The 20742-nt window shown below is 50.8% G+C and overlaps 1 protein-coding gene across 1 annotated transcript; it reads right to left on the reverse strand.

Moving 5' to 3' along the window:
* Positions 1 to 9435: 9435 nt before the first annotated feature.
* GAL3ST3 (galactose-3-O-sulfotransferase 3) lies at positions 9436 to 20742 on the reverse strand. The gene is made up of 3 exons (XM_049889946.1): positions 20605 to 20742; positions 14132 to 14354; positions 9436 to 12348 (listed from the first exon to the last, which is right to left on the reverse strand). The coding sequence occupies exons 2-3, from the start codon at positions 14254 to 14256 to the stop codon at positions 11178 to 11180; spliced, it is 1296 nt and encodes a 431-aa protein (XP_049745903.1). The 5' UTR covers positions 14257 to 14354; positions 20605 to 20742; the 3' UTR covers positions 9436 to 11177.

Raw genomic sequence — 20742 nt, forward strand, 5'->3', positions numbered from 1 at the left:
GTTGCTTAATCTTCCCATGCTTCAATTCCCTCCTCTGTAAAATGGGAGCAATAGCACCTGCCTGATAAGATCAAAAGAGTTACAATATGTAAAGCTTATAGTAACAGCATGTTGTTGTTATTGCTGGTTGCAATTGAGTTTGCTCCAACTCATGGTGCCCTTGTGTATAACAGAATGAAATGTTGCCCGATCCTGCACCATCTTCATGATCATTGGTATGTTTGAGCACGTTGTTGCAGCTATTGTGTTAATTCATTTCATTAAGGGTTTCCCACCCATCTGTCAGTTTGTCTTACTGTTATGGCTTGTGTGTTGCTATGATGGTGGAAGACATGTCACCAATATTTCAGATAATGGCCGGGTCACCCATGGTGGACAGATTTCAGCAGAGCGTCCAGACTAAGGCAGACTAGGAACAGAGGCCTGGCAATCTATTGCCAAAAATTAACCAACAAAGCTCTATGGATCACAACGGAATACTGTCCAATATAGCACTGGAAGATGAGCCCCCAAGGTTGTAAGGCGTGCAAAATATGACTGGGGAACAGCTGATTTCTCAAAGGAGAATTGACCTGAATGATGCAGGTAGAGTAGAGCTTTTGGGACCAACCTTCATTTTCTGATGTGGCACAACTCAAAGTGAGAAGTAACAGCAGCAAACATTCATTAGTAATTGGAATGTGGAACATACAAAGTATGAACCAAGGAAAATTAGAGTAACAGCAGACCAAACCAAAACCAAAACCAAACCTGTTGCTGTAGAGTTGATTCCGACTCAGAGTGGCCTTACAGGACAGAGTAGAACCGCCTCATAGAGTTTCCAAGGCTGTAAATCTTTACGGAAACAGACTGCCACATCTCTCTCCTGTGAGTAACAGTGTAGTAAGTGTTAATTGTTATTACTATTCTCTCTTTGACCATTGATTGGGAGGGTTGGAAACTCCCTTCCTCAGTTATTACTAAAATCAATCAGTTATCATTCACTGGGAAACTACTATATGCCTGGCACAGTGCCAGGCATTTCACACACATTTGCTTTAATCCTCACAACAGCCCCACATGGTGGCCATCATTAGTACCATTTTACAGATGAAGGTGCTTCAGCTCAGAGAGGGTAAATGAGTTGCTCAATGAATGAGGACTTACAATCAATAATAACTCCAAAGTCTGCACCCTTAACCACCATGCTGTCCTTCTTCCTGAAGTCCACTGCCAAGGTTTTCCTGGACACTGGCTCCCTTCGTGCACAGAGCAGATCTTCTGGAAGCTTCTTGGTCACTCCATTGACTACAGCTGCTTCTTGAGCTGTAGCCAAGGCCAGAGCCTAGACCAGCGTTGAGCACTGGGGTCCAGTGATGAAAGAGCCCCAGATCCTGCCCTCGAGCAGCTCACTGTCTGTTGCCAGCAGCAGACAAGAAGGCAATTTGTGGTAGGACTTCTAGTTGCCCCACAAATCTGTCCTCTTTTTCTTCCTGGGCACATGGCCTCCCAACTGGAGATTACTTTTCCCAGTGTACCTTATATGTAGGTGTGGCCTAAAGGTGTGAGCAGAAGCAATTGTGAGCAACTCATGGGTCTTGGGTTTAAAGCACTGGGCATATGAACCTCCATTTTCCCCCTTCCTGTGGGCTGAGCAGGGCTATGGCAAGCAGGCAGGGTCAACAGCCAGGGCAGGGCTTTCAACTGGGGCTCTGTGGAACTATAAAATTCCTCAAGGTGTTTCTAGGCCAGGAGTTCTGAAAGGGACTGTGATTAAACAACAACAACAAAAAGCCCACAGCGTTATTTTTGGTTTGTTAGTTGTGTTCTGTTAATAAAACCTGTTACTGTCAAGTCAATTCCGATTCACAGCGACCCTACAGGACAGAGTAGAACCACCCCATAGTGTTTCCAAGGCTGTAAATCTTTAGGGAAGCAGACTGCCACATCTTTCTCCTGAAGAGTGGCTGGTGGGTTGGAACCACAGGGAGCTCTCTTGGTTAGCAGCCAAGCTCTTAACCACTGTGAAACCAGGGCTCCTTTGTTTTGTTAATGTTGTTGTTCTTCAGTGCCAGTCAAGTAGGCTCACAACTCGTAGTGACCCTATGCACAACAGAACGAAACACTGCCCGGTCCTGCGCCATCCTTACAAACGTTGCTCTGCTTGAGCTCATCGTTGCAGCCACTGTGTCAGTCCACCTCATTGAGGGTCTTCCTCTTTTCTGCTGACCCTGTACTCTGCCAAGCATGATGTCCTTCTCCAAAGACTGATCCCTCCTGACAACACGTCCAAAGTATGTAAGAAACCCTGGTGGTGTAGTGGTTAAGTGCTACGGCTGCTAATCAAAGAGTCGGCAGTTTGAATCCTCCAGGTGCTCCTTGAGAGCTCTATGGGGCAGTTCTACTCTGTCCTATAGGGTTGCTATAGGGTCACTATGAGTCGGAATCGACTCGAAGGTACTGGGTTTTGGTTTTGTTAATAGGGAGGTGTAAACAAGGCTAGCGAGGACTGGGTGTGGGGAAGTGGAATGAAATGTAGCCTTGTGGGATAGCTGATCAGAAAATATTTTACCCTGCACACTACCACACCAGTTGCCACTGAGTCAATTTCCACTCATGGCGACCCCATGTGTGCAGAGTAGAACCGTGCTCCATAAAGTTTTCAAGGCTGTGAACTTTCCGCAGCAGATCGCCAGGACTTACTTTCAAGGTGCCTCTGGGTGGGTTCCAACCACCAATCTTTTGGTTAGCAGTCGAGTGCTTAACCGACTCTACTACCCAGGGACTCCTTCAACAGCATTATTTTTGAACTTCACATGCCGTGGGATGTCAGCATTTTCAGTGATGAATAGAATGAACGGCCTTATAAACCACTTGTTAGAGGTCTTTCAGGCCCATGTCGGGTGCACGGTAGGACTGTGCTCATTTGGCCGATGCCTTCTTGGGTTTTGAGTTTTTTGATAACTTGTGAACACTGCATTGCATGATGGGGCCCTGGTGGTGCAGTGATTAAGTGCTCAGCTGCTAAACGAAAGGTTGGCAGTTTGAACCCACCAGACACGCCATGGAAGAGAGCTGGGGCAGTCTGCTTCTGTAAAGATCATTATGGTTGTTAGGTGCCATGGAGTCGGTCCCAACTCAGAGCGACCTTATATACAACAGAACAAAACGCTGCCCGGTCCTACATCATCCCCACAATCATTGCTATGCTTGAGCCCATTGTTGCAGCCACTGTGTCAGACCATCTCATTGAGGATCTTCCTCTCTTTCACTGACCCTCTACTTTACCAAGCATGATGTCCTTCTCTGGGGACTGGAGGTTAAAATTTAGGAAACCCTCTGGGGCAATTCTGCTCTGTCTTATATGGTGACAGAGTTGGAGTCCACTATGAGTTGGAATTCACTCGACGGCAATGGGTTTGGTCTTTTGGTTTTGGCATTGCATGACATTGCCTCTCCCTCCTGAGCTACCTCCCTAACTTCCCCTTAGGCTGTGATGCCTTACTCAGGGGAGCAAATCAACTCCACTGGGGTAAAAGAAAATCAGAGGGGCACTACCCTTCTAAACACAGTGTTTTTATGTGCTGTGACTAGCTGCCTCCTTACCACTTTTCTGTTGATATGAACTATTTAAAACGTGGATTATGCAGGTGAGAAGTGAATTTTATTGTGAAGATATCTTTTTGTGTGTGTGTGATTTTCTTCTTTAGTTGTTCATCAAGCCCTTCTATTTTATACCTTGGAGTCCCTGGGTGGTACCAACGGTTAACGTATTTGGCTGCCAACAGAAAGTTTGTAGGTTCAAATCCACACACAGGCACGCTTTGGAAGAAAGGCCTGGTGACCAACTTATGCAAAATCAGCTATTGAAAACCCTGTGGAGCACAGCTCTTCTCTGACACACGTGAGGTCGCTTTGAGTTGGAATTGACTTGATGGCAACCAGAAGAGAAGCTCTGATGGCTTGGATTAGGGCAGAAGTTGTGGGGAAAGAGGTGGGTAGGTGCCAGTTATTCAGGAGCTAGGAACTACAGGGTGTGGTGACAGATAGGTAGGTGGTGCTGGGAAAACGGAAAGGGGGGCATTAAGGAGACATCAAGATTTGAAGCTTGAGTGTCTGTTTGAATGGGGTTGCCGGTTAGTGGACCTGAGAGCCCTGGAGGTGGAGCAGGTTTGGGCAGAAGATAAGATGTTGGATTTGAACATACTGTGTTTGATAAGCCTGGGGGACCCTCAGGTAGGAGGTCTGGGCTGGAGACAGATTACAAGTTTAGGATAGAGGACCTAGGGTCTGTACCTTGTGGCCCCACCTCATGGGAGTGTCCCAACTCCTGGCCCTGCCCTGGCTCTAGGCCACCTCTGAAAGGTACATCTCCTCTCAGGGATTCAGCCTTCCATTTGTAACCGGGTCTTGGGGCCTGACCCTGCACGCTGTTGTCTGGGTGTTGTGGAAATCCCATGAGATTGGGACAGGGTAGGGTGAGTGTTCCTGTCCTGGGGAACTCTTGGGGAGAAGAGGGGTGGCTGGCCAGGGCACCTAGATCACTGCAACCCTGCTCAGTCAGAGGTGCTAAACTGGGGTCTGTGAGATTGAGAAAGGGGCTGCCATGCTCTGCCTCCTCCTCACCTCACTTTCTTCCCTCCACATTCTCTTCCAGAGGGGCCTCGAGGCTGTCCCTCTCCTCAGGGCCCCTGCCCTGCAGACCCCCTCTGCGTCTCTAGCCCGCCCTGGGAAGCTGCCTCATTGTGTCAGCAGATGGCCAGCCTCCCTGCTGTTTTGGATTGAATTGTGTCCCCAAAATTATGTGTTATCTGGAAGGCATTATACTGAGTGAAATTAGTCAGTTGCAAAAGGACAAATATTGTATAAGACCACTATTCTAAGAACTTGAGAAATAGTTTGAACTGAGAAGAAAACATTCTTTTGTGCTTACGAGAGGGCGGAGGGAGGGAAGGTGGGAGAGGGGCATTCACTAATTAGATAGTAGATAAGAACTACTTTAGGTGAAGGGAAAGATAGCACACAATACAGGGGAGGTCAGCACAACTGGACTAAACCAAAAGCAAAGACGTTTCCTGAAAAAACTGAATGCTTTGAAGGCCAGCGTAGCAGGGGTGGGGGTGTGGGGACTATGGTTTCAGGGGACATCTAAGTCAATTGGCATAATAAAATCTATTAACAAAACATTCTGCATCCCACTTTGAAGAGTGGCGTCTGGGGTCTTAATTGGTAGCAAGCAGCCATCTAAGATGTATCAGTTGGTCTCAACCCATGTGGATCAAAGGAGAATGAAGAACACCAAGGACACAAGGCAATTACGAGCCAAAGAGACAGAAAGGGACACATGAACCAGGAACTACATCATCCTGAGACCAGAAGAACTAGATGGTGCCCAGCTACAACTGATGACTGCCCTGATAGGGAACACAACAGAGAACCCCTGAGGGCAGGAGAACAGTGGGATGCAGACCCCAAATTCTCATAAGACCAGACTTAATGGTCTGACTGAGACTAGAAGGAAACCGGTCATCATGGCCCCCAGACCTTCTGTTGGCCCAGGACAGGAACCATTCCCGAAGCCAACCCTTCAGACATGGATTGGACTGGACAATGGGTTGGAGAGGGATGCTGGTGAGGAGTGAGCTTCTTGGGTCAGGTGAACACTTGAGACTATGTTGGCATCTCCTGTCTGGAGGGGAGATGAGAGGGTGGAGGGGGTTAGAAGCTGGGGAAATGGACATGAAAAGAGAGAGTGGAGGGAGAGAGCAGGCTGTCTCATTAGGGGGAGAGTAAATGGGAATGTGAAGCAAGCTGTATATGGGTTTTTGTGTGAGAAAGACTGACTCGATTTGTAAACTTTCATTTAAAGCACAATAAAAATTATTAAAAAAAAATTATGTGTTATAAATCCCGATCCCTGTACAGGTGAATGGAAACCCTGGTGGCGTAGTGGTTAAGTGTTATGGCTGCTAACCAAAGGGTCGGCAGTTCAAATTCACCAGGCGCTCCTTGGAAACCCTATGGGGCAGTTCTACTCTGTCCTATAGGGTCGCTATGAGTCGGAATCAACTCGACGGCACTGGGTTTGGTTTGGTTTTATACAGGTGAATACGGAGCCCTGGTGGTCCAGCGGTTAAGCGCTCGACTGCTAACCAGAAAGTCGGCTGTTGGAACCCACCAGCCGCTCCTCGGGAGAATGTCAGTCTGCTCCAGTAAAGATTACCAAAAGCCCACTCCCTTCGAGTGGATTCCAACTCACAGCAACCCTATAGGACAGAGTCAAACTGCCCCATAGGATTTCCTAGGCTGTAAATCTTTATAGGAGCAGAATGCCACATCTTACACAGCCTAGGAAACCCTATGGGACAGTTCCACTCTGTCCTACAGGGTTGCTATGAGTCGGAATGGACTCCATAACACACAACAATAACAACATACATGGGGATATAATCCCATCTGAGAATAGGGTTTTCTTTGTTATGTTAATGAGGTCCTAGCAGTCTAGGTTGCCTTTTAAGCCAATCACTTTTGAGATATAAAAGGAGCAGTTTAGGGACAGAAGCAAGGAAAAACAAACAGGGGCAGAAACAGGCCACAAAACGATAGCAGAAGCTAAAAACAGACAAGGACCGTCGCCCGGAGCCAACAGAGAAAGAAAGCCCATCCCTAGAGCTGTTGCCCTGAACTTGACTTCTAGCCTCCTAAATTGTGAGAAAATAAATTTCTGTTTGTTAAAGCCACTCACGTGTGGTATTTCTGTTACAGCAGCACTAGATAACTAAGACACTCGCTCTGTGCCCTTCCTTACCTCGGCACCTCCCTCCCGGTCTACTTGAAGGAGGCTTTTATAAGCAGCCCTTTTAAAGAGGAAGCTGCGGGACCCCTGGGGATGTGGTTGAGAGGGAGGCCTGTGCACTCTGATGTCAGAGCTGGGCCTCAGGGGTCACAGCCCTCTGGTTTCTGCCCTAGCTCAGCCTCTCTTAGCTGGGTGGACCTGTTTCCTCGTCTGTAGAATGGGGACAAGAATAGCGCCCACTTTCCAGGACTGTTGTGAGAATCAAGGACGTTAAAATACATAAGGCACTGAGGAGAGTGCTGGGCACACAGTAGGTGCTCAGTAAATGCTCGCTCTTAGCATTGTTATCAACATGACTTCTCCCAGTGGCATTTGCAGTTTCTTATTAAAGGCCTCTCTGCTGCCTAGCCTAGAGACTTCCTACCAGCTACAGCAGACGTCCCCACCGGGTGCTCCATGCTGCTGTACTGGGAATGGGCTACAGAGGGGTATAGCCGGTGGTCCCCTCTGTGCTGGGGGCAGCTCGCCTCCCCTGCTGGTTATCACCTGGCACTGGCGTACTTGTCCCCACCCCTATCACACAGTCTGTTCCGTCTCACAAATGCCAGGCATTCTCACACGGGTACCTTGGCACCCTCTGTCTGGAGCACCCTCCCCTGCCCCTGCCCCTGCCCCAGGGATCCCCTCTTGGACTCTCATGTGGACACCACTGTCCTTCTCTTAGCTGCCGCCCCTGTTTGCACATCCTTCGGTAATTATAAAAATCAAGGCAGCAGCTGGCCTTTGGGCAAAGTAGAAAAAGGCGCCCTTCCTCCAAACGCTTGCTTCTGTCTGCTGGAATATGATATAGATGGGCCACACTGTGTCGTCAACAAGTGCAGGGTGTCCCCTGGAGGAGGCTGCTGAAGCCAGAGCTGCTACACCAGGAGCAGTTCCACATGGCCGGTACTGTGCTGAGTGCCTGACCCCAAACACCCTTCAAAAAACCCATGAGGGGAACGGTGGCTCAGGGGCTAAGTCCAAGGTCATGTAACCAGCAGGTGACAGAACCAGGGTTTGAACTCCAAAGCACCTATGTCAATTACTAGGCAAAATCGCCTCCATCATGTCATTGCCATCCAGGTTGCGGCTCACACAACTGCCCCAGACCATAGTGTGAGCTCCTCAAGGCAGGGAACACATCCACCCGCGGCCAATCTCTGGAGCCAAGCAGGGTGGCCATGGAGTGGGCAGCACCACATGTGTGCTGATGGAAAGGGCTTCCTTGCAGGGGGCTGGGGTCACGGGGGCTGGGGTCACAGGGGCTCGGGCCTGTTCCCTGGGGTTGTGGCTAAGGCTGGAGATGTTTGGACCAGAGTTCCTTGGCCTCTGAACAATAATATTTGATTTGACGTCTACCTAAGGTCTGACCTTGCCCCTGTCAAACAGGAAATCCCCTCCTAGTGTCTGATGACTCTGAGTTCAGTGCTGGGCTGTCAACTGAAGTGGGGTGAGGCTTGTACAGGAGGGCCGGCTGCCTGGGAGTCAGAGAAGGCAGGAGAGGTCTCTAGAGAGGGATCTTAAGGATGTCTCTGACTTTTCCGGGAGGACACAGGGCAGGCGGAAGGATGTTTTAGGCAGAAGTATGGCCATGTGCCAGAACTAGAGAGCAGGAGAGAGGGGGACAGTGGCAAGCAGATGCCTTCTTATCCTGGGGCCAGAGGACACCTGTCTTTGGACAAACAACTTTGAGCCTAGTATAATTCTTTGCTGCTACTTCAGAGACCTGCTTATGGTTTTGATGTCTACGTTTGCCTTTTCCATAGCCCCGCTGTTAACAAACAAGCTGCCACACAAACAGCCCATTGTCAAGCCTGGGGAGTGCCACGGGACCTCCCCGCCTACCGCTGTAATCCCCATTGCCCAAACAGGTCAACCATTGTCTCCGTGAAAAATAAGATAATGCTAAGCCAATGGCAGTGTCTCAGTTTAATTTTACATTCTTTTGGGGAAAGGTCCTGGGAGTCAGCAAAGCCTGGGGGATGTGAGCCTCTGTGTTCGAATATGCATAGCACTTAAGAGCATAGACGCAAAGCTACGCTACCTGGGTTCAAATCCTAATGGCCACCTTCTGTGTGACCCTGAGCTTCACGTCATCGCTCCAGTTCCCTCACCTATAAAATGTTACCTATCTCACAGGTATATGTACAGCCCTTACACAGTTGCTGGCAGAGTCAATCCTGTGAACCTATGTTTTTATTACTTGTCCAGATATATCAATGAAGAAATGAAGAGGACTTGAAGCACTTACTAATGAAGATCAAAGACCACAGCCTTCAGTATGGATTATACCTCAACATAAAGAAAACAAAAATCCTCACAACTGGACCAATGAGCAACATCATGATAAACAGAGAAAAGATTGAAGTTGTCAAGGATTTCATTTTACTTGGATCCACAATCAACAGCCATGGAAGCAGCAGTCAAGAAATCAAAAGACACGTTGCATTGGGTAAATCTGCTGCAAAGGACCTCTTCAAAGTGTTGAAGAGCAAAGATGTCACCCTGAAGACTAAGGTGCGCCTGACCCAAGCCATGGTATTTTCAATCGAGGAAGACCGAAGAAGAGTTGACACCTTTGAATTGTGGTGTTGGCGAACAATATCGACTATACCGTGGACTGCCAAAAGAAGGAACAAATCTGTCTTAGAAGAAGTACAACCGGAATGCTCCTTAGAAGTAAGGATGGTGAGACTGCGTCTTACATACTTTGGACATATTGTCAGGAGGGATCAGTCCCTGGAGAAGGACATCATGCTTGGCAAAGTACAGGGTCAGCGGGAAAAGGGGAAGACCCTCAACGAGGTGGATTGACACAGTGGCTGCAACAATGAGCTCAAGCATAACAAGGATTGTAAGGACGGCGCAGGACCGGGCAGTGTTTCATTCTGTTGTGCACAGGGTCGCTGAGTCGAAACCAACTCCACCGCACCTAACAACATCAATGTAGTTCTGAAGAAATAAGCCCTGATTCTCTGCTGGTCTTCAAAGGAAGGCTTCATTGAAAAGTGCTGGGTGTCTTGCAGTGTCAAAGGAATTTGGGGGAGGGATTTGTCCTCATCTGAGTGACAGCTGTCTTTTTCTTGTGGGGAAGGCAGGCCAGTGGTAGATTTGGTGACTTAAAAAAAAAAACAAAAACCTGTTGCTGTCAAGGTAATTCTGACTCATAGCTGTCCTATAGAACAGAGTAGAACTGCCCATAGAGTTTCCAAGGCTGCAAATCTTTACGGAAGGAGACTGCCACATCTTTCTCCTGTGGGGTGGCTAGAAGGTTTGAACTGCCCACCTTTGGGCTAGCAGCTGAGTGCTTAAACACTGTGCCACCAGGGCTCCTTTCAGCAACTTTATAAAAGATAAAATTCTGAGTTATGATTCTCTTTCCAGCCAAGGAGACACGGTTTTGCTCCAACCTCCTCCTGTTTGTTGACATGCTTGCTCCCCATGTGCTCTATGAGGATAAAGGCCCTACCTGCCTTGTTTACCTGTGTCCCCAAATGACAGAGAGAATGCTCAATCAATGTTGCTGAATTGAATGAAAAGGAAGACCATTCCTTTTCTAGAGTTTCCGAAAGAAAAGCACATGGGGCTGAAGTGGCCAGTCTGTGTTGTGACCACAGGGCTGGTGAAGGCTGTGGGCCTCGGGGAGGAGCAGCAGGGGAGCTGATGGAGTCCTGCCCATGGGCACAGTCACAGATCCTCCTGGGCACCTGCCGCCTCCTGGCACACGGAGAATCTGGCTTCCCATGGTTGACATTAAACTCGCACATTTCCAAGGTATTTTATTAAAAAAGGAAAAACCATTCAAACAAAAAGCCCAATCCAAGAACACTTCGTTCTGGGAGTCTGGGAGCAGCTCAGATCTGTGGGGTGGGTAGAACCTGGAAGACAGTACGGAGGCCCCTGTATCCCTGGAGGAAGGGAAAGAGCCTGGAGGTTGACTGCGAAGGCAGCGTTCCCCAGGGCTCAGCTCCTATCTGGGGCCTGGGCTCCTCCATTCGGAAAAGCCAGGTGAGGCTCAGCTTCCCCTCCCACGTCCAGGTAGGACCCAGATTACTGGGGAGCTCAGGCCCCAGAAAAAGGCAGGATGGACAGTCCTAGACAGGCCTCGGACCTATTGCCAAAAGTCACTAACCATTTGGGAAGGAAGAGAGGGCGGCCCGGGGCTCGATCGGGCCTATGAGCACCCTCCGCAAAGGTGGGGTTCAGCCCACTACAGGGAGGTGCGCAAAGTTTGCGAGGCGTTCCCGAAATTCAGCGCGGGGAACCAAACCCCTTGAGAAAGAGCCGTGACGGGGCAGGCACAGAGGCAGCCCCAGGCTAGATCCTGGGCAGGCAGGCCCCAGCCTCCGCAAGCAAGTGGAGCTCAAGGGCCCTGGGGTACGCGGGGCAGCGCCCGGATGGGCCGAGGCGGGGGATTGTCCAGCGCGGGTTCTGGCCGGGCCCGCGCGCCGCCCCGGCGCTTCTGCTTGCGCAGTAGGTAGTTGGAGTACTGCACCTCGGGCATGGCCAGCTTGAGGCAGGCTTCGCTGGCGGGCCCGGCGCCGCCGCTGGGCAGGTCGTAGCCCATGATGTCCACCTTACGGCTGGGCTGCCACGGCTGCAGCTGCTTGGTGCGGATCTGCGCAGCGGGCCGCAGCACGGGCTCCGCACCGAAGCAGCGCCGAAGAAGGCGCTCGCGGGCTTCGCGCAACTCGCGTGCCTCGCGCTCCACGCACGCGCGGCCGGCGCGCGCCACACGGCGCCAGAACGTGGCGTTGAAGTGGTCGTAGAGGCCGGCGTCGAGCGCGTTCCAGGTGCGCGCGGCTCGCGCCAGCGCCGCGGGAATGGCGGCCAGGCGCGAGCTGGCGGCGCGCGCGTTGAGCTTGGCGTAGAGCACGTCGTCCAGGTCCCAGGCCAGCAGACGCCGCAGCAGCACGAGCGACTCGTCAAAGTACTCGGCGATCATCACGAGCGAGAAGACCTCCTCCACCTGGCGGATGAGGCCCGCCAAGTAGGCGGCGTCGTCGCGCGGGCTGCGCTCGTTGTCGCCGCCCAGATCGTAGGCCAGCGTGTTGTGCGCGAACATGGCGAAGTGCTCGCCCGCCCGGTAGTAGGCCTCGGGCGCGCGCAGGAAGGCCTCGAGCGACGCGTTGGGCACGCGCCGGAAGGCCGGGCAGTACTGGTTGTAGTAGCTGAAGAGCGACTCGAACATGGCGGCCGGCTCGCGCAGGATGGTGACGTAGACGGTGCCGGGCGGCATGAGGCGCGCAAGCTCGGCGCGGTCGAAGCGCAGGTGGCTGGCCAGCACGTGCGGCGGCCGCGTGGCCGGGTGCACGAAGTTCGCGGAAAAGTTGCGCGGGTAGCAGAACTGGTGCTCGCAGCTTGGGTGCGGCAGGGCCACCGTCAGGTTGTGGCGCTCGGCGAAGCGGAACAGGATGTTCTGCACAGTCGTGCCCGCTGTCTTGTGCGTCTTCAGGAAGGCCACGGCCGTGTGCTTGGGGCGTGGCGGTGACTCTCGCAGAGGCGGGCAGCTCAGGGGGAACAGCTTGGGGTACCTGCAAGGCCCAGGGGGTGTGCAGGGAGGAGGGTGTGAAAGGGGTGCAGCCTCACCTCTATTCCTCCCCCCCAAGGATGGGGGAATGTCCCACTGAGTGGTCCGTCCTGAATTTTATCCATAGAACAGTGGAGGGGTGTGGCAGGCAGCCTCTAGGATGACCCCAAAGAGCCCCTGCTGGCCTCCTGCTATTCAGGCCCTTGTGTAACTCCTCTCCTTGAGTGTGGGCTGGACTTCTTGATACATCTAAGGAACCAAACCAAAACCAAACCCAGTGCTGTCGAGTTGATTCCGACTCATAAACAGTACAGGGTAAACGTCACCTTTGAGATTACATTATAAAAGCATCTGTCTTGATGTCTCTCCGGGACAACTCATGCTGAGGCAAACAAGGTGCCATATTGTCAGCATCCCTGTGGAGCCACACCAGAGGGCAAAAGCCCCCAAGGAATTGAGAGGCCTTCAGTCCATTGGCCTGCTAGAAGAACTGAAGACTGTCAACAACCAGGAGTGAGCCTGGAAGCAGAGCCCTTCCAATCAGGTCTTCAGGTGAGACTGCATCCCTAGCAGACACCTTGAGTGCAACTTCATGAAAGACCTTGAGCCAGATGCACCCAGCCAAGCTACCCCTGGGCTCCTGACCCCCAGAAACTGTGAGATAGTAAATGTTGGTTGTTTGCAGCTGCTATGTTTTGGGGCTATTTGTTTATGCAGAAATAGGTTACTAATATAAGGGACAAAGGCCCTTGCAGATCTTTGAGGAATCTTATTTTACAGGTGTAAGAAACTGAGGACCAGGAGGAGAAAAATCACTTACTGGAAACAACTCAGATAAAGTCACCTAATCCTCTTGCTTTCTGTGTTCTTAGTTCTACTCTTTCACTTTGTAGATGGGAGGCACTGGGCTTTGAGGCAACCCATTTGTTAGGATTCTGTTAAAGCCTCTGGATCTTCATTCATTCAACAAATACTTTTTGAGCATTTACTATGTGCCAGGCACTGTTCGAGGCTCATGAGATATGCTAGTAAATAAAACAAAGAGTAATCAAAGAATAATCTGAGCCTTCATGAAACTTTCCTCATTCCGGAAACAAGGGTATTTGGGATTACAGGTAATCTGTAAGGACTTTTTAGGTTTTAGATCTTTAGTCTTTTAGACCAGCAATCATCCAGCCAGGGCACGCTGGGTGCAGTCACATCATCCTCAGAGGCAGCGGAAATGGAAATGTTGGGGCCCTGAGAAGTGAGGTGCCAGTATTGGTTGGCTTTATACAGTGAGTCGGAGCAGGGCTAGGGCTCCCATTATCATCACCTGGTAGCCTCTATCAGGGTAAGTAGCCTCGGTCACACGTGTCATTCCTTTTTTATGGACGAGGAAGCCAAGGCTCAGAAGTGAGGTGGTTTGCCCAGAACAATGGCAGCAGTGAGAAGTTGTTGCAATTCTTTCACCCTGGAGACTAAGTTGGGGAGGGATGCACACAGAGTATAGGGAATGTGATTCAGTGGGAAGGATCCTGTACTGGATTCAGGCTGTATTCCAGTCCCAGCTGTCACTGAGGAGTCAGGACTTTAAGCAAGTCATTCAACCCTTTAAGAGAAGACCAATTCTGCCCAGGGAGGTTGTGTTGCCCTAAAGAGAATGTATGGAAAGCATTTTCAGAATAGAGGGAAGAAGGAGGAAACTTCTGGCACGCGGAAGGAATGGGAAGAGCTCCCAGTTCTGGTCCTAACCCAGATGCCCAGCCCCTGGAGGACAGCCCCTCCCTGAAGCCCCACCCCCTTACCAGCTGAGCTGTGCCCCCTGGTGGATGAGGAGGCTTAGGGTGCTGCACGCTAGCACCAGCAGCAGGACTTTCCTGCGGCTCATCATCTTGGTGGCCTGCTGCAGGCTCTGGAGAATGGGCGGCATGGTGGGGTGCCCACCCCTGGACCAGCTGGGGCCTTGCTATCCAGCACTCATGGGGGCTCCTGGGGCTCCGGTAGCAGGGCCAGCGTTTCCTGTGAGGCCTGGCAGGAGAAGGAGGCAGACAGGTTTGCAGTGGCAGAGATAGGCTCTGGGCCCCAGGAGGACTGCTGGAAAGGAGAGCTCTAAAGGGCTGGGGACGGTAGCGTGTGGTGGGGGGAGGAGGGGAGGAACAGAGAGGCCAGAGAAGATCAGATTCCTGCCTCCCATTACCAAGACCCTATCTCCTCACTGCTCTAAATAACCCAGACTTGGGTGGAATTACAGGGTCTGGGGTGTGGCCGGCCCTTCAGGCTGTAGCACCTCCCTCCCTTGATCTCCATTTCTGCCTCTCTGCCTGCCCCTAATTCATCTTTGTTTCATGGCTACCTGTATCTTTCCCCCCAGCAGACTTGCCTCAGCACCAGGGCATGGCTCAGAGGACAGAAGTCTTAACTCACATCTAAGTGCTGGTCCTGACTGTTCGAGAGACTGAGCTCAGAAACACAGACCAAGCCTCTACTTTCTCAAGCCTCTGACGTAGGGAAGGGACCAATACTACAAACTTAACAAATGTGCAATGCTATTTCATATTTCATTCCATTTAATCCTTACCACAACACTAATGGAGGTATTCCCATTTTACGGATGTGGCAACTGAGGCTTTAAGAGATGATGACAGTTGTCCAAGGCTACACAGCTGATGATAGCAGAGCCAGGATTCAGACCCTGCTCTTTCTGGCTCCAAAGTCCGTGCCCGTAGACACTGTGGGTACTACTTCCATAGACAGCTGATTTCCCCACCCATTCCTGCCCTGTTGTTCTTAGCTTCTGTTGAGTCAGTTCTAACTCATAGCGACCGTGTATACAACGGAATGAAACACTGCTCGGTCCTGGGTTCATTGTTAGCTTGAGCCCATTGTTCCAGCCACTATGTCAATCCATCTTATTGAGGGCCTTCCTCTTTTTTGTTGATCCTTTACTTTGCCAAGCATGATGTCCTCCTCTCAGGGATTGGTCCCTCGTGATAACATGTCCAGAGTATGTGAGATGAAGTCTCAGCATCCTTGCTTTTAAGGAGCATTCTGGCTATACTTCTTGAAAGACAGATTTGTTCATTCTTTTGGTAGTCCATGGTATATTCAATATTCTTCGCCAACACCATGATTCAAAGGCATCAATTTTTCAGTTTTCCTTATTCATTGTCCAATGAGGCAACTGACAATACCACGCCTTGGGTAAAGCATACCTTAGTCCTCAAAGTGACGTCTTTGCTTTTTAACACTTTAAAGAGGTCTTTTCTAGCAGATTTGCCAATGCAGTACATCATTTGATTTCTTGATTGCTGCTTCCGTGGGCGTCGATTGTGGATCTAAGTAAAATGAAATCCTTGACAGCTTCAGTATTTTCTTTATCATGATGTTGCTTATTGATCCAGTTGTGAAGATTTTTGCTTTCTTTATGTTTTTAGGTGCAATCCATACTGAAGGCTGTGGTCTTTGATCTTCATCAGTGTTTCAAGTCCTCCTCACTTTCAGCAAGCTAGGTTGTGTCATCTGTATATTGCAGGTTGTTAACATATCAATCCTGATGCTGAGTTCTTTTCCATATAGTCCAGCTTCTTGGGTTATTTGTCCAGTATACAGATTGAATAAGTATGGTGAAAGAATACAACCCTGACGCAAACCCTTCCTGACTTTAAACCACACAGTATCCCTTTGTTCTGTTCGAACGACTGCCTCTTGGTCTAAGTACCGGTTCCTTATGAGCACAATTAAGTATTCTGGAATTCCTGTTCTTTGCAATCTTATCCATAATTTGTTATGATCCACACAGTTGAATGCTTTTGCATAATCAATGTCATGGGTTGAATTGTGTCCCCTAAAAATATGCATCAACTTTGTTAGGCCATAATTCTCAGTATTGTGTGGTTGTCCTCCATTTTGTGATTTTCCTATTTGTTATAAATCATAATCTCTGCCTGTGATTAAAAAGGATTCGGGTAGGATGTAACACCCTTGCTCATGTCACATCCCTGATCCAAAATAAAGGGAGTTTCCCTGGGGTGTGGCTTGTACCACCTCTTATCTCACAAGGGATAAAAGGAAAAGGAAGTAAGCAGAGAGTGGGGGACCTCATACCACCAAGAAAGCAGTGCCAAGAGCAGAGTGGATCCTTTGGACCTGGAGTTCCTGCAGGGAGAAGCTCCTAGTCCAGGGGAAGATTGATGACAAGGACCTTCCTCCAGAGCTGACAGAGAAAGCCTTCCCATGGAGCTGGCACCCTGAATTTGGACTTCTAGCCTACTAGACTGTGAGAAAATAAATTTCTCTTTGTTGAAGCTGTCCACTTGTGGTATTTCTGTTATAGCAGCACTAGATGACCAAGACAGTCAATAAAACACAGGTAAACATCTTTCTGGTATTCTCTGCTTTCAGCCAAGATCTGTCGGATCTTGATATTCCTCATTCCACTTTCTCTTCTGAATGCAGCTTGAACTTCTGGCAGTTCCCTGTTGATGTACTGCTGCAACCACTTTTTAATGATCTTAAGCAGAATTTTACTTGTGTGTGATATTAATGATATTGTTTGATGATTTCCACGTCCTGTTAGATCACCTTTCTTTGAAATGGGCACAAATACGGATCTCTTCCAGCGGGTTAGCCAGGAACATGCCTTCCAAATTTCCTGACATAGACAAGTGAGCCCTTCCAGCGCTGCATCCATTTGTTGAAACATCTCAATTGGTATTCTGTCAATTTCTGGAGCCTGGACTTCCTCCTTCAGTACCATCAGCTCTTGATCATATGCTACCTCCTGAAACAGTTGAATGTCAACCGATTGTTTTTGGTACAGTGACTCTGTATATTTCTTCCATCTTCCTTTGATGTTTCCTGCGTTGTTCAGTATTTTCCCTGTGGGATTCTTCAATATTGCAACTCCAGGCTTGAATTATTTCTTCAGTTCTTTCAGCTTGAGAAGTGCTGAGTGTTCTTACCTTTTGGTTTTCTAAGGCCAGGTCTTTGCACATTTCATTATAATACTTTACTGTGTCTTCTTGAGTTGCCCTTTGAAATCTTCTAGTCAGCTCTTGTACTTCATCATTTCTTCCTTTTGCTTTAGCTACTCTGTGTTCAAGAGCAAGTTTCAGAGTCTCTTCTGACATCCGTTTTGGTCTTGTCTTTCTTTCATGTCTTTTTAACAGCCTTTTGCTTTCTTCATGCATGATACCCTTCGTGTCATTCCACAACTCATCTGGTCTTCAGGCATTAGTGTTCAATGCATCAAATCTGTTCTTGAGGTGGTCTCTAAATTCAGGTGGGATATACTCAAGGTGCTATTTTGTCTCTCGTGGACTTGTCTAATTTTCTTTAGCTTCACCTTCAACTTGCATATGAACAATTGATGGTCTGTTCTGCAATCGGCCGCTGACCTTGTTCTAACTGATGATATTGAGCTTCTCCATCGTTTCCTTCCATAGATGTAGTCGATTTGATTCCTTCGTATTACTTCTGGCGAGGTTCATGTCTGTAGTCACCATTTGTGTTGTTGGAAAAAGGAATTTGCAATGAAGAAGTTGTTGGTCTTGCAGAATTCTATCATGCAGTCTCTGGCCATATTTTCCAACTATTGATCCTTGTTTGTTTCCACCTTTCACATTTCAATCACCAGTAATTATCAATGCATCCTGATTGCATGTTTGATCAATTTCAGGCCGCAGAAGTTGGTAAAAATGTGCTTGTTCTAGACTTCGGCAATTCTGCATGCTTCTGTGCGCTCAGTCCTCTTAGGTGGACTCCTGCTCTGAGGGCTCCAGAACAGCACATCCACAGGGGGAAAGAGAGGCTTGAACTCCTGGAACTCTATCTGGAGTCCATCTCCAGACACCTGACAGCAGGCCACCCCATCAGCTGGCTCTGTGGTGAGGTACCAGGCCAAGGCAATGGATGGCAGCCTGGGAGGGGCAGGGGTGTGGGGAGTGTGGAGGTAGCTCCTGTCTGTCGCCCTGCTGAGGATCCCCAGGGGAAGATGGACTGCTATCCTGGATAAGGAGCAAGAAGTGGGAGAAATGCCTGGTTTCTGGCCAGTCACCTGTATCTGCACAAATGCCTTGGCTCAAGGGCAGCCCAGCCTTTGGCAGCTCCAGTGGAAAGTCAGCTTCAGCAGTAATGCCTGTACCCAGGCTAGGGTTGGGTCTCTGTCTCAGGGTCCTCAGTCTCCAAGTTCACGTTCAGCCTCAACCATCACACTCCTCTCTGAAGTGGAGGAGGAGCCTGGAACCTTATGGGCATGTTCATGTGTGTGGAACTAGGACACCTGGGTCCCAGGAGGGGTGAGGTAATGTGAAAACCTTTTGGACCATCACCTAACCCTGGTGGCCTGGCTTGGCCTCCAGTCTCCGCACCCCCCCCCCCCCCCGCCGCCCCGTTATACCTTCCCCTTCTCTCCAGGCCCATTACCTGGTTTCCTCCAGCCACCTGCAGACAGATTTAATCCTCCTGGAGCCTAAGGGGAGTGAAGGTCTAGCCACTGAGGGCAACCAAGGGCATAGCAAAGAAAGCCCAAGGCCTTTCTGTTTCTTGGAGGATTGCTGGGGCAGATAAGCAGCTAGCTCTGCCTGGTGGGGTGGCCTGGAAGAAGTGGGGCCCTTGGTTTACCCGGGCTGGGAGGCAGAGGCCCACCCTTCCCTTTGTCACTCATCCTCCCTAGAGGCTCAGTGCTTAGACCAGAGTTTCCCAACGGGAAAAGTGGGAGGCAAACCCATTCCCCTTCTTGGTAAGCTTGCTGGAACCACCCATTTCTCAGAGGAGCTGGGCTGGCCATAGTGGCCAAGCCTGTGGGAAGCTGCGGTGGGCTTTCCCTGGGGAGGAGCTTCAACCAGCTCACACAGAGGAGGGGACAGAGCTTGTGCCCCCTCCACCCCACTCCTGGACCTCTCCCCACTCCTCTCCGTGGGTCAGGCTGTCTGCAGACCTGGGCGTCTCAGCACCACACCAGCTTGTGTGTGGCCACTAGCAATGACAGGGTCCCCCTCACCCTCAGACACACCCTGGGCCACCTCTGGGCAGCCTTTGCTGTTGAAATGTTCTTTCTGGGGCAGCCAGGACCAGCTTGCCTCTGGTGGTGCCCTCCTTGCCCCCTCCCACCCTCCACCTTGCACTGTTGCTGATGCTGCCCTCCTCGGCCACACAGAACAAACCTGTTTCCCCATGACAGACCTTCAGGTATTTGAAGGCACTAACCCTGTCTCCTCTGGGTGGGCATCTGGCCAGGATAAACATTCCGGGTTCTGAGAAAGGGTGCTGCCTGGATGGTGGGGGAGGCCTTCCTTTCCTGGCAAGTTCACTCAGATGCCCCTTTGGAGATGGAGTTGGAGCACTGGCCACCGGGAGGGGCCGCTTGGTGCCGGGTTTACCTCCAGTCTCCAGGATGGCGTGGGGTGGGTGGTGGTGCTGCTGGAGCGAGTGTCAGAGAAATGGACCTCGCCCCTGCCCCTCGGATGCTTTAAGCTACAGACCCCTGTGTCTGCTCCATGAAGGGACAGAGAGGTTCCCCCAATAATCCCAGACAAGTTGGAATGCCCAGCCTCATCAGAATATCTGTGCTAATTTTAGTAAGAACAATCTACCTTGGGCTGCTGCCCGCTTTGGCAAATTGCTTTCCTTTCTCCAGGGAACTAAGGAAGAAATGGCACAGAGCCAGAGCTTGGAAAAGTGGCCCGGCTGCCCACCCATCCCAAGCGTGCCTTTTCTCCCCTCTCCCCTTCCAGCTCCAGGGCTGCTGTTGATGCACTTAGGGGAGGAGGGGGCTGGCTGGGACCATCCAAACCTGACTGCTGGGTGACCTGGGGACCCCATCCTGACTTGAGGGATGGCACAGACGGGTGAGTGGGGAAACTGACCTGGGCACTAGGGAGGAAGGGGCTAAAGGACGTAGAGGGTTGCAAATTAATGACCCCGGGAGATCAGATATCCTTCCATCTCCCTCTCCTCCTTTTCTTCTCCTAGCCTGCGCCAGGTCCCCAGCCCCCTCTCCCTGTCATCCACCTCCACATCCCTGTCTCCCAATTTCCTACATCCTTCTCTCTCCATCACTACCCACCCCCACCATTCCCTCGATTTCCTCCCAACCTCTCCCAGGGCTCCGGTCACCAGGCGCAGGTCACCCTGAGGCACAGGCCAGCGTCGCCCTCTGCCCCGTCCTCTCCCGTTCCCCACAGGGCAGCGCGCCCCTCCTCCAGCGCCCAGGCTCTAGGCCCCCAGACACTCCGCCCACCGTCGTCCCCTAGCCCCGGGCAACCACTGCAGTACTCACGCCGCGCGGGCTCTGCCTCCAGCCGGGCTGCTGCGGCGTGGTCACCGCTACCCACCCGCCTCTGGTCCTGAGCTCTGCGCGAGTCCTAGGTGGCCGGGGCCCTGCGCGCCAAATGCCGACCGCTCGCCGCGCGGCGCC

Source organism: Elephas maximus, chromosome 7, assembly GCF_024166365.1.
Source record: "Elephas maximus indicus isolate mEleMax1 chromosome 7, mEleMax1 primary haplotype, whole genome shotgun sequence".
NCBI classification, from domain to species: Eukaryota; Metazoa; Chordata; class Mammalia; order Proboscidea; family Elephantidae; genus Elephas; species Elephas maximus.

What these genes read in the sequence shown, in the direction of transcription:
- GAL3ST3 (XM_049889946.1), bottom strand. Translation starts at nt 14,256, where the DNA reads ATGCCGCCCATTCTCCAGAGCCTGCAGCAGGCCACCAAGATGATGAGC. An exon ending in CAGGGGGCACAGCTCAGCTG is followed by an intron (nt 12,349 to 14,131) that starts GTAAGGGGGTGG and finishes TGGGCCTTGCAG; the next exon opens with GTACCCCAAGCTGTTCCCCC.